This window comes from Oncorhynchus kisutch, linkage group LG28 (genome assembly GCF_002021735.2).
Source record: "Oncorhynchus kisutch isolate 150728-3 linkage group LG28, Okis_V2, whole genome shotgun sequence".
NCBI classification, from domain to species: domain Eukaryota; kingdom Metazoa; phylum Chordata; class Actinopteri; order Salmoniformes; family Salmonidae; genus Oncorhynchus; species Oncorhynchus kisutch.
The window spans coordinates 15,985,826-15,999,024 of record NC_034201.2 but is presented as its reverse complement, the minus strand read 5'-3'; the positions used below and the strand labels follow the sequence as shown (position 1 = coordinate 15,999,024).

Below are 13,199 nucleotides of genomic sequence, written 5' to 3'. Positions count from 1 at the left end.
CAATATGCTAATAGCTGCACCTTGCCCTCTCATATGCTAGGTTGAGGTTTCACCGTATTGCTTATACCAACCAAATAATTTCAGATTTCCACAAGTGCATAGGGAGTAGGGTCAAGGGTTCCATTTGGGATTGGGCTGTTAGCTTGAGCTACTTTCTGGTTCTGACAGTCAATATCTAAATTACTCAGGCATGTCTAATTTGTGTGATGCCACCTGTGAGTGGAAGGTAGACTAGCAGTTAGAGCGTTGGGCCAGCTACTGAAATGTCGCTGGTTTGAATACCCAAGACAACAGGGTGAAAAACCTGTCAATGTGCCCTTAAGCAAGGCACTTAACCCTAATTTGCTCCAGGGGCACCATACTACTATGGCTGACCCTATAAAACAACATATTTCACTTCACCTATCTGGTGTATGTGACAATACATGTTTATTTACCGTACATTTCATAAGCATTATATAATGCCATTACTTGACCTCTTGTGACACGTAAGCATATACTAGTATTAGCTAGACTTAAAATAGTCAAATTCACTTCTCATACTGATGATTTCATCTTTAATCCAAAACACTCAACAGGTTAATGTAGCTAGATGAAAGTATTTTACAACAATGACCAGAGCAACTGGTCTGCTCAACCAAACAAACTCACTGGCCAGAGACTGTTTTCAAATGTTCATCCTCATCAGTGGTGTCCACCTCTCTGACAGAGGACAATAGTGATGTCATACAGTTCAGATCCATTGCCATTGCTTAGGACAATGACTGCACTTACTCAGCTGCAGATTGAAAGGAGTAGTAATCTGACTAGTGAATGATTCATGTAATTACATAGCGCATGCCCACGTATCCAGTTAGAGGTAGAGAAGGAAATGGTTTTGGTCATCTCTCTGCTTTGGGTTTGGAGAAAGTTCCTAGTTGCTTTGTGTTCACATCTTTCAGCTGGTCTAGCTGTCTCTGTCCACGCCGGTAAAGATATTCTATGTGCATGACATCAGTCTTCTTGATGCTGGAGTTCTCTCGGAACTCATCCCGGATCCTGGGTAGAAAGCCTGGCTTGTCCTGGCCAGCACGCAGGAACTGGCGGAACAGAGACAACACCTGTTTCTGCAGCTTACTGTGGCGTGCCATGGTGTGGAACACAGGGCAACAGCAACACAGATGACCAGGGAAGACGACCTACCAGAAGACAGAGAATGAAGCAGCCTCACCGTCACAACACATGCATCAGGGTGTAGATGAAGTGTCTCCTACACCTATGGGAGAAAGACATCATAGTGGCTGGTGAAACAATGATATCTGGCCATGTTAGTTGTCATTATATTATCTTATGGTTATAGGTGTGTTTCTGAAGATTTGATTAGCCTCATGATGATAGCCTATGAAACCAATATCCCTGATGATAAATAAACTCAGAATGGACAGTCAGGGACCCGAACTCCTCCCAGGCAGTGGACAGTAACGTTACAGGAACAGTATTATATTAGTGAGTCACATCAATAAAACTTCTAGCTAGTCGCTAACCTACACAAACCACAAAGTTGAACACTTTACAAGACATTCCACATACAGGCTGATACTAAAACACCACAATATGGTTTAAAGTCATGTAGCTATATACTAGCTAGCTAGTCGAATTTACTGGGCTAGAACTGCTAACCAGCAAACTAACCTACCTTCACAGTCAGTGTCAACTTCGAAAATATAGTCACTTTGCCTGTATTTGATAGTGAAATGCGTTTCATATCAAGTGTGAAACTCCCGTTAATAACCTATTTACCACTTAAACCGTTTGAGGAACATATTGCTTAAACACTAGCTAGCTAACACAGCACGACCTTTATGATAACTCATGCTAGCTATGTATCAAAGACAGTATAGTATGAAGATAGGCCAGAACTGCTTCCCCATATCAGACTTCTAGGCGATGTCACGACGACATTTGCTAGCTAAACTCATGCGTACAAATACGTCATGTGCAGGCGGGTCATTCCTCTCTTGCGGTGCCATGTGGACCTCAAAACTTTTGGAGAAAAAACCTCCAATATATATATTTTAAATAGTATTCTAAGAAAAAATGGGCATGTTTGACTTTCAGAAAAACAAATTGGTCAAGCTCAGGCACTTACAAAAATATTGGGTGCATTTTCCAATTTGTTAGGCGCATAATCCTAACTGGGTGGAACCTAAACAGGGTGGGAATTTTGAGCCTAAATTAGCCATAGCTCTGTGAGTGAGCAAGATTGAGCTGGCAAGCAAAATGGTGAACACTTGAACAGGATTTTAACTTCTCTATCAAACATATTTACATTTTCTCCATAATTTAGCCTAACATAGTGGACATTTATGAGTGGGACATACAGACTAACAACTGAGTGTTTATATTTATTGAGTTTTTCAAAATAGTTTTCCCACCAAAGAAATTACGACACTTCCTAAATGTGGTGTCATTGTAGGAAGGGGTTGTTTTCTTAAATGGAGAATTTCAACAAACTAACAGGGAAAGTGATCAGGGAAAATCTTAAATAAAATAATAAAAACAATAATTATGAAAAATACTTTATTGATGAAAGAGACTAACTAGGACTATAACATAATGAATAACGATTTTAAAAGGTGTATTATTTTCTGGCATATTTATTGTGTAAGTAGATAACTGGGGACATGGCAAAAACGCCAACATCCACTGGAAAAAAAACTTGCATAAAACTCCCTTTCAAGATCCATATTTTGATGTTTTTTAAGGTTAAGGACACCTGACCTTATATTTAAAGCCTTCTGGAATCCACATATTACACGAAATAAGAACTGATATTTCCTGGGGACAGAAAAGGTACCGAAAACTAGGAATGACCCAGACCGTCAAATCAAAGGCACTCCGTCCATATAAAGTTGTTTTTGATGAAGATGAAAACGTGTCAGTTTGACACTTTCATGAGTTTGGCGTAATAACATGTTAAACTCGTTGAGGCATTGGCTCAAATCCACGTTGTGCCTTTAGATTTCGAGAAAAGGAACAACTCGTTTTTCACTTCTCAAACCCCGGCCTGGGCTGATTTTCCCAAAAGCATCGTAGCACTAAAATTATCTTTCGTTTATTTAGTTTCAATTGAATTAAGATGTTTATTGCTACGATACCTTTGCGAAACCCAGGTCTAGTCTGTTTAGCAAGCGTTCCCGGAAGTTTCACGATGTTGCGCCTCTGAGTTTAGAAACTCTATGGTTAAATGTTTATATTACGAAAGCCAAAGGCGACGGAGCTGTTGCGTTGGGTGCTAGTTACACTGCCCTCTATTGGCTTGGATGTCTCACACAATTACGTTGTCAGTTTAGTACAGGCTCAAACGTTGGGGTGAACTTAACATGTTTCAACAAATTTCTCACACATGAAATTAAACAAATCAAACAAGTTTATCATCTTTATTTAGGAAAACATTCTGTGTGGAATTCTATGCAAGCAATCATTCATTTCATATAAATGTTTCATACAGTTCAATAATAATACAAACATAATTAAAATATGAGTCGATGTCAGAAAGTAGTGCAATACAATATTGGGTTGAGGGTTGAGGTACAGAATAGCCTCAATCAATCTTTCACATAGGAGATGGCATGACTCCAATGGAAGCCCGTTGTGCATGAACCATTCTGAGTGTTTCGTTTCTTTCGGCAAAACAATTATAGGACATGTTGGCTAGCAGAAATAGACTGTCAGCCAGGCTATGTAACAACACTGTGACAGTTACAGCATCCATTCACACAGTCTGGTTCATTCAGTATAATAATGTTGTCACTGAGTTCGCTGTAGCAAGTATTGCGCATTAAATAGTTTCTTATTATGCATTATTAGATTTTGCTGGCTGACATCATGTGAAAGCCATTGTTGTGCTACAATAGTGGATGCATACAGTACACAATAATCATACTTTTCAATTTAGTTATTATCGCTTTTTGACCAGTTAACTGGTGGATGCGACTCTTTCAGTATACAAATCATATGTGACACATTGGCACTGAACATAGTATTACTTCTAGATAAATATCTCTACATATCGTAATGCTCAATATACAAAGTCATACCAATACATTTGATTCATCTTTATCTTCATCCTAATATATGGTACATGTATTTCAACAAACAGAGTTGGAACTGTTGGGTCTATGTTATATCGGAAGCATAACTTCGTATTAAGGAAGCATAACTTGCATAAGCTACTAGAAGATACTTCAGAAAGTATTCATACCCCTTGACTTATTTCATATTTTGTCGTGTTACAGCCTGAATTCAATATGGATTAAATCGAGGGATTTTCTCACCCATCTACACACAATACCCCATAATGACAAATTTTAGCAAATGTATTGAAAATGAAATACAGAAATATCTCATTTACATAAGAATTCACACCCGAGTCAATACTTTGCAGAAGCACCTTTGGCAGCGATTACAGCTGTCTTTCTTACCCAGTCTTTCTGGGTAAGTCTCTAAGAGCTTTGCACTCATGGATTGTATTATATTTAAAGTGGGGCAAAAAAGTATTTAGTCAGCCACCAATTGTGCAAGTTCTCCCACTTAAAAAGATGAGAGGCCTGTAATTTTCATCATAGGTACACTTAAACTATGACAGACAAAATGAGAAAAAAAATCCAGAAAATCACATTGTAGGATTTTTAATGAATTTATTTGCAAATTATGGTGGAAAATAAGTATTTGGTCAATAACAAAAGTTTATCTAATCTTTTTAAGTGGGAGAACTTGCACAATTGGTGGCTGACTAAATATTTTTTGCCCCACTGTATATGTATTATATATTTTCACATTCTTAAAAAAAATATTCAAGCTCTGTCTAGTTGGTTGTTGATCATGGCTAGACAGCCATTTTCAAGTCTTGCCATAGATTTCCAAGTAAATTTAAGTCAAGACTTTAACTCGGCCACTCAGGAACATTCACTCTCATCTTGGTAAGCAACTCCTGTGTAGATTTGGCCTTGTGTTTTAGGTTATTGTCCTGCTGAAAGGTGAATTAATCTCCCAGTGTCTGGTGGAAAGCAGACTGAACCAGGTTTTCATCTAGGATTTTTCCTGTGCTTAGCTACGTTCGGTTTCTTTTTATCCTGAAAAACTCCCCTGTCCTTAACAATTACATGCATACCCATAACATGATGCAGCCACCACTATGCTTGAAAATATGGAGAGTGGTACTCAGTAATGTGTTATATTGGATTTGCCCCAAACATATGTATTCAGGACAAGGAGTTAATTGCTTTGCCACATTTCATTGCATTATTACTTTAGTGCCTCGTTGCAATCAGGATGCATGTTTTGGAATATTTTTATTCTGTACAGGCTTCCTTCTTTTCACTCTGTCAATTAGGTGTATTATTATTATTATTATTATTATTGTGGAGTAACTACAGCGTTGTTGATACATCCATCCCCAGTTTTATCCTATCACAGCCCAAAAAAACTCTGTAACTGTTTTAAAGTCACCATTGGTCTTATGTTGAAATCCCTGAGCGGTTTCCTTCCTCTCTGGCAACTGAGTTAAGAAGGAAGCTCGTATCTTTATAGTGACTGGGTGTATTGATACACCACCCAAAGTGTCATTAATAACTTCACCATGCTCAAAGGGATATTCAATGTATTTTTAAAATTGTATTTTTCCCTTCTATCAATAGGTGCCCTTCTTTGTGAGGCATTGGAAAACCTCCTGTCTTTGTGGTTGAATCTGTGTTTGAAATTCACTGCTTGACTGAGGGACCTTACAGATAATTGTATGTGTGGGACACAGAGATGAGGTAGTCGTTCAACAATCATGTAAAACACTATTATTGCACACAGAGTGTCTCCATGCGACGTATTTATGCTTGCCATAATAAAAGGGTTGAATAGTTATTGACTCAAGATATTTCAGCTTTTCATTTGTAATTCATTTGCAACATTTTCAAAAAATCTAATTCCACTTTGACATTATGGGGTATTGTAGGTAGACTAGTGGCAACAACAAAAAATCTACATTTAATCCATTTTCAATTCAGGCTGTAACACAACAAAATGTGAATAAAGTCAAGGGGTGTGAATACTTTCTGAAGGCACTGTTAATACACAATTATATCCCATATAATCTAGCACTTCCCAAAGCACATATTTATTGCTATATTATTACTGGACTGTCTGTCCTAAACATATAAGTGATTTTTGGGGAACAAATATGTACAGTAATGTCTGTATATCACCTCTTTATATAGCATTTTAATCTTTTTTTATCCACATGATCTAGCTTGAACTTCACTCATTGGGAAACACTATATACTCTAGTGTTCACAACCTCATTTACTGAACGTATTGAGAAAAGGCACCTAATCAAGTTCATCATTCTGTTTTTGCATAAGTCTGAGTTCCACATGGATCATGGGAATGAGAGGGACAGGGTATATAAAAGGCCTCTATAATCACAATCCTAATTTAAACCGTTTTCGAGTATGGCTCCAGAATGGATGAAAAAAAAACAACAACAAGACTACTAGGGTATAGATTCTAGAACGAGAGATATAGGTGATGTAGAGAAAAGGCATGGTATGATAGGACTTTGATGATTGTAAATTGATTATGTGGGAGAGTGGCTGGTATTATAAAATGCGGCTGGGTGATTGTGGCATAAAGTCTAAAGGATACATGTCTATGAGCAACATTAAAGGGAGGAAACGTCAGTCAGAGTCCTATGTATTCAGCAAGGAACACCACTAGCACCTTGGTGAGGTTCTCGATAGTCTGAGAATGGATGTGTTCCGCTGTGTCCTCCAGAGTGTGCATAAAGGAGGGGAAGGGCGTTGTGATCATGTGTAGGACTGGAACCCCTGCGGGCATAGAGGGGAGTGGGTGGGAATGGCAGAGAGACAGGGGAGGGGGTAGAGTGTAGGGGATGACAGAGAGACAGGGGAGGGGAGAAGACAAATGAGATAGGGTAGAGTGTAGGGGATGACAGAGAGACAGGGGAGGGGAGAAGACAAATGAGATAGGGTAGAGTGTAGGGGATGACAGAGAGACAGGGGAAGGGAGAAGACAAATGAGATAGGGTAGAGTGTAGGGGATGACAGAGAGGCAGGGGAGGTGAGAAGACAAATGAGATAGGGTAGAGTGTAGGGGATGACAGAGAGACAGGGGAGGGGAGAAGACAAATGAGATAGGGTAGAGTGTAGGGGATGACAGAGAGACAGGGGAGGGGAGAAGACAAATGAGATAGGGTAGAGTGTAGGGGATGACAGAGAGACAGGGGAGGGGAGAAGACAAATGAGATAGGGTAGAGTGTAGGGGATGACAGAGAGACAGGGGAGGGGAGAAGACAAATGAGATAGGGTAGAGTGTAGGGGATGACAGAGAGACAGGGGAGGGGAGAAGACAAATGAGATAGGGTAGAGTGTAGGGGATGACAGAGGTTAATAGACGGAGAGATAAAAAAGGCAGATGGTAGATTAAGTTCTACAGGGATAAAACTAAAGCAGAGGGAGAACTCTCTGCAGATACAGTACAGTCATAAGGTCATAGTCTAATCAGCGGTGTAGATATCAGAGGCGGGTTAAGATTAAGGAGGATGCTCTTTTTTTATGAGCATGGCCTTATTTCTATTACAGCATATTGGATGATACAGTCTGTCTTTCATATTGATACAGTCTGTCTTTCATATTCCATTCACACAGTTCAATGTAACGTTGATATGTTTAGGCTACTACATGATACTCATATTTTCATCATGAGGTTGTTACAACCTAGCCTACAAATGAAGTTTATAACGTAGGTGCAAAGGTCGAAAGACAAATTGGAGTACTGCCTGCATATAGCTGATCTAGGGTGTAATCATTAGTCCAAACAGTTGCAAAACTAAAACAAGAGTTTCTAGTGGACAAATTCAGGTAGGTCCATCCCCGTTTCATTCCGTTTTCTTCCATTTAAGAAACATTTTGCAACAGAATTGGCGGAATAAATACACCCCTGTTCAGCCGCACTGTCACACCCTGATCAGTTTCACCTGTCCTTGTTATTGTCTCCACCTCCTCCAGGTGTCGCTTGTTATCCCTGGTGTATATATCCCTGTGTTTCCTGTCTCTCTGTGCCAGTTTGTCTTGTATGTTCCAAGTCAACCAGTGTGGTTTTTCCTGTGCTCCTGCCTTTTCTATTCTGTTTTACTAGTCCTCCCAGTTTTGACCTTTTCTTGTTTTCTGGACTCTGTACCCGCCTACGTGACCATTCTGCCTGCCCTGACCTCGAGTCTGCCTGCCACACTGTACCTCCTGGACTCTGTACCCGCCTACGTGACCATTCTGCCTGCCCTGACCTCGAGCCTGCCTGCCACACTGTACCTCCTGGACTCTGTACCCGCCTACGTGACCATTCTGCCTGCCCTGACCTCGAGCCTGCGTGACCATTCTGCCTGCCCTGACCTCGAGCCTGCCTGCCACACTGTACCTCCTGGACTCTGAACTGGTTTTGACCTTTTGCCTGTCCACGACCATTCTCTTGCCTACCCCTTTTGGATATAATAAATATCAAGGACATCTGCCTCCCGTGTCTGCATCTGGGTCTCGCCTTGTGCCCATATAAGCAAACACAGTTCACTTTCATAGCAGCCACACAAACAGCATCATCACATTTACACGCTCTCTTCTCATATTTTCCCTTCACTTGTGGAGTTCAGTGCACAACACAACAGCTGTCATACCATAGCTGCTACACACAGCCTACATTGTTGTCACCATATTATCTAACTTCATAGTCAACATAGCTACTATAACTAATGCGTTAGTAAACCCAAAATCCAATCCATGTGTACAATCACGCAGTAGTGTACAACAAGCAGTTTAGCAGTTACACTGGCGGGGCCCAGTGGCAATACACTTATAAAACCGAAAGCTCACCTTGAATTGGACGTGTCGGATAGCCTTAGCCAGCTAGCTAACATAAATATCATTCCTCTCTGTTTGAGTCAGGTTGTTGAAGACGCTAAATTAGCTGCATTAGCTAGAGTAAGTCAAAGTGAAACTGAAAGAAAAAAACATATTTCGCTCTGCTGCTTCTCCTTAATTTTGTACAAAATGAATTTGTTCAAAACTGTTCAACTATTGTCTTTCTCTCTCTTTGAGGCAACTACTCACCACATTTTATGCACTGCAGTGCTAGCTAGCTGTAGCTTATGCTTTCACTACTAGATTCATTCTCTGATCCTTTGATTGGATGGACATGTCAGTTCATCCTGCAAGAGCTCTGATAGGTTGGAGGACGTCCCCCGGAAGTCGTCATAATTACTGTGTAAGTGTATGGAAGGGGGTGAGAACCATGAGCCTCCTAGGTTTTGTATTGAAGTCAAGGTACCCAGAGGAGGACGGAAGCTAGCTGTTCTGCTACACCATGGTGCTACCCTACAGGCTACTATAGACCTTCATTGCAAAACTGTGTTTTAATCAGTCATTTGGTGACGTGAATATATTTAGTATAGTTTTACCTAAAAAGGAGATCTTGCAATATGTATCTTTTTGGGTGACTTGGCAAACATTTCATAGAAATGTGAGTTATAGATATGTCATACTCTAAGAAGCAGTAGATCTGTTCTATATGTGCAATTTCTATGCTTTTTGCATCTTTTACTTTAGGTAAACAGCTGAAAATATAATGTTTTTGGTTATGTAAAATATATTTCACCACAGTTTAGATGGTACAATGATTCTCTACACCAGGGGTATTCAACTCTTACCCTACGAGGTCCGGAGCCTGCTGTTTTTCTGTTCTACCTGATAATTAAGTGCACATTGCAGTGGAAATTGCTTTGAGTTCCAGAGTTGAGTTTGAGGGCTCTACACTATACTTCACATAAACTGAAATTAGGCGAACTATTCACATTTTAGCAACCAGGAAATAGCCAAGCGATTTCCGCATAGTGCATCTTTAATGTTTCACTATAAAATAAAATGAAATTCACTGAGTAGGATGGTCCTCCCCTTCCTCCTCTTAAGAGCCTCCACTTATATATTCATGGTGTACTGTTAAACGTCCATCCTTATTAGTCAGTAAATGTGCCCTCTAACCATCTGCCTATCTATGTGGGTGTGCTCTCTCACCCTGCTGGAGGAATGGCACATGGTCGTCCTCCACAGGGCCCAGGTTTATGTCCTTCCTGAAGTAGCTCACCTCTTTGGGGTGGGAGGACAGCAGACCCAGCTTATGGAGCCTCCTCTCTAGCACACGGACATGACAGCCACCGCGGGCCATGGGGGGTGGAGAAGGGGTAAGCAGGGAGGAGAGAAAAAATGATGGAGGAAGAACAGCTCATTTCAGGTGTCTTATTACTTGTGCCTGAGTGGAATTATAGCCAGATCAGCACTGCAGAGCCTGGTCCTGTATTAGCATGAGTCAGTCATCCACCTACAAAACTCTCCGCCTTGCTCCCTGGCTCTTTCTGTCATTCTAATGTCCCTCTACCTCACTATCTCCATTACAATATGTTTTTGCCCCATTACGATTACAGTGAGCAATGAGCGTGATAATAATGAATTAATTTACCTGGCAATATAGGCCATTTTTGTGATACAGTATATGGAGTATACATTTTGAGAAGAGAGGTGAGGGCCGTACCTGCATATATCAGCTCATCAAACCAGCGAACAGTGTCGTCAAAGTGGTTGACAAACATTGGGTCAGGGGCACCAATCAGATCCAAAAGAACAAACAGGTCCTGCCATTCAACATACAGAACACGTAGCTAAGCAAAACATTAACTGCATACTACATAAGGCTTGGCAATGGAACATTGTAACAAACACTAACAAAGCCTCACCAAAGCATGTAACAGGGTGGTATGTTCAGCTCCTGGAGGGTGAGGTGTACGGGACATTTGTTCAGCAAGGTAACGTGAGCCGTACAGAGAGTCGGAGGGGCTCGGCTGATCAAACGCCTCATTACCATCAAAGAAGACCAACTGCAAAGTCACCTGTGACTTCTACCAGAGAGAAAAACAGACAGAAAGAAAGACTCATACAGGGGTTGGAGTGATACATTTTCTTGTAATATAACAAAAATGCTTAGAAAAATATATATTGGTCGAGTAGTATGTGACTATCATACAATATCCTTTAAAATGCATTGCTTTTGATGCCAACATGGGAGATGTCCGAGTGTTAATGATTTCTGTGTCTCAACCCATAAATGTCTGCAGTTTAATTTGGATATAAATGTTTGAATAATTGATGTGTGTGCATGGGTCAGACTCCAGATCTATAAATAGTCTGACATCCCGGGAGAGAGGCAAACATGTCAGAGGGTAGCCCAACCACACACTGAAGCCTCATCCTGTCATCAGTTTTCCGCAAATCCAACAACTTATATTCCCAGTGCAACCAGGAACTTAAAAGGATCTGTCAAGTCATCACTTTCATCCTTGCCCTCTGAAGCGTAGCCTTGTCCTACAGTAGCAGAGCAGACAGTATTTACCTGTTGTTTTAGCACTTTCAGGTGGACGTCCAGAGCAGTCACCAGCTCCAGTATCATAGCACAGGGGACGGCCGCGTCGCTGGCCCCTAGGAACCTCCTGAGAGGCCCGTCGGGGGTTTTGGAAGCTGGGAGCATAGCCTTAGAGTCGTAGTGGCAGGCCAGCAGCAGACGGCGCGGGGCCGAGGGGTCCAGGACTGCCAGCAGGTTGGAGAAGGTGATTATACCCTTTGGGGTAGCAGAGTTGAAGGAGTCGACCTCCAACGACCAACCCGCTGACAAGAACTCTAGATGGCTGTAGATATGCTGTGGCATTCACAGAAAAAAACGGTGTGATTTTAATCTAAGGACATTATTTCAGAAAAAAAAATGTAATTGATACAATAACATGTAAGACTAGGATAAAGAGACACCAGTTCCACTTTAATTACAGACGTTCTACCCTGATGTCTCTTGCTGGAGTCAGTAGAGATCCTAACCTCACGCACCCTACGGCTGCCCCTGGTACCTGGCAGTCTCTCTACCAGGATGGGCCTCAGGAGAGAGTACCACAGTCTACCTGAATTCACCTGGCCCACCAGACGCTTGATCTGGGCCACAGTGGCCCGACGGGGGTTATGGGTCAACTGCAGAAAGGGAGGACAGCAGGAGAAAGGAGACAGTTGCAGTAGTTTTTTCACATATGCATTTTGAAAACCGTCAGTCACCAGGCAGAAAATACTGTTATTATTGAGCAATCAAAGATCTGACTTGAGGTAAATTGTCTGCCATCAGTGAAGTGTATATAGTTGAACATACTGGGTTAAGTGTTCCAGCTGGCTGGGGTATGTAGGCTGTAGCAAGACAGCAGCACCTAAAAATTAGGCTACTCCTTAGGCTTAGTCCAATATTGGAAAACCAGAGGCTACTGTGCAGGAGCCATCACCTACCTTGTCCCTTATTAGGTCTGGCACACGAAATTGTGTGTTATCGTCCATATGAATACTGTCATCATCATCGCTTGTATCATTACTCGAGAAAGATAATCCAAGTGTCAGAGCTATAGCCAGCATCCCACATAGGCATACGAGAAGCACCCGAACTCGGGACATCCGGAGCCGGTAGCAGCGTCCCAGTAGCAGCTTGGTGCCTGGAGAAGATCGGGGCTTCCGGGTGGTTCTCATAACTTAGATTCACACAGTCCGGTACAGAGCCTTTCTTAACTATGTGCGTTATAGTGCTTATGATTCCATGCTAGCGTATGGCAATGAAGAATAACGTCCATGACCGATTGAATTAATGAGGCCACTGGCTGCTTAGACTCGAGCCGAGCGTGGGCAAATAAACATGAAACAATTTATGACATCTATGATTTTCATTTAACACAATTTCATCAGGATAGGCTACAATTTAACAACAAGATACAGGCTATTTTACCTGAATGGAGCACTCATGCAGTCATGTTGGGAAATACATGCAGCAGCGGATCTGTCCAATCAAATCTATCAACCACTGAGGTATAATAAACTATCAACGTCCGCACTAATCGCATTTTGACCCCCGCCATATCGTCGTCGTTTCGTTATGGCCCCATGTTTAGTGCACACGCGGTGTTCTGTGTCTGCAGTTGGTGCATGAGCTCCGACCGCCTGCTGTGAAAATTGTACGCGAAAATGATTCAGGAGAAGGCTATCAATTGATGGGAAAATGAGACTGAAAATGTGCCTTGTTTATTTGGAAGAAAT

At 41.5% G+C, this 13,199-nt stretch overlaps 2 protein-coding genes across 5 annotated transcripts; both read right to left on the bottom strand.

Annotated features, from left to right (window-relative positions):
* Nucleotides 1-410: 410 nt before the first annotated feature.
* On the bottom strand, nt 411-3,192 carry LOC109872904 (succinate dehydrogenase assembly factor 1, mitochondrial). Of its 4 annotated transcripts, XR_002252524.2 has the most exons (3): nt 1,676-2,047; nt 1,183-1,255; nt 411-1,079 (listed from the first exon to the last, which is right to left on the bottom strand). XR_002252524.2 is itself a non-coding variant. In XM_020464330.2 (2 exons), the coding sequence occupies exons 1-2, from the start codon at nt 1,742-1,744 to the stop codon at nt 882-884; spliced, it is 366 nt and encodes a 121-aa protein (XP_020319919.1). In that variant the 5' UTR covers nt 1,745-2,008; the 3' UTR covers nt 411-881. The 4 variants fall into 4 exon arrangements, 1 of the variants encoding a protein (XP_020319919.1); XR_004205977.1 differs by lacking the exon at nt 1,676-2,047 and adding an exon at nt 2,129-3,192 and having other exon boundaries at nt 411-1,255; XR_004205976.1 differs by having other exon boundaries at nt 411-1,255; nt 1,676-2,021.
* A 2,815-nt stretch (nt 3,193-6,007) lies between these two features.
* On the bottom strand, nt 6,008-13,101 carry LOC109872510 (glutaminyl-peptide cyclotransferase-like). Its single transcript, XM_020463775.2, has 7 exons — nt 12,405-13,101; nt 11,955-12,101; nt 11,479-11,781; nt 10,826-10,987; nt 10,624-10,723; nt 10,110-10,226; nt 6,008-6,857 (listed from the first exon to the last, which is right to left on the bottom strand). Exons 1-7 carry the CDS (start codon nt 12,636-12,638, stop codon nt 6,712-6,714), a joined length of 1,209 nt encoding a protein of 402 aa, XP_020319364.2. The 5' UTR covers nt 12,639-13,101; the 3' UTR covers nt 6,008-6,711.
* Between the last annotated feature and the right edge of the window lie 98 nt (nt 13,102-13,199).

Coding starts and splice junctions, on each gene's coding strand:
- LOC109872904 (XM_020464330.2), bottom strand. CDS start 1,744: ATGAAACGCATTTCACTATCAAATACAGGCAAAGTGACTATATTTTCG. Junction 1,179..1,675: donor AGTTGACACTGACTGTGAAG/GTAGGTTAGTTT, acceptor GTCTTCTGGTAG/GTCGTCTTCCCTGGTCATCT.
- LOC109872510 (XM_020463775.2), bottom strand. CDS start 12,638: ATGAGAACCACCCGGAAGCCCCGATCTTCTCCAGGCACCAAGCTGCTA. Junction 11,782..11,954: donor GCAGCCGTAGGGTGCGTGAG/GTTAGGATCTCT, acceptor TGAATGCCACAG/CATATCTACAGCCATCTAGA. Junction 10,988..11,478: donor TGAAAGTGCTAAAACAACAG/GTAAATACTGTC, acceptor TCTCTCTGGTAG/AAGTCACAGGTGACTTTGCA.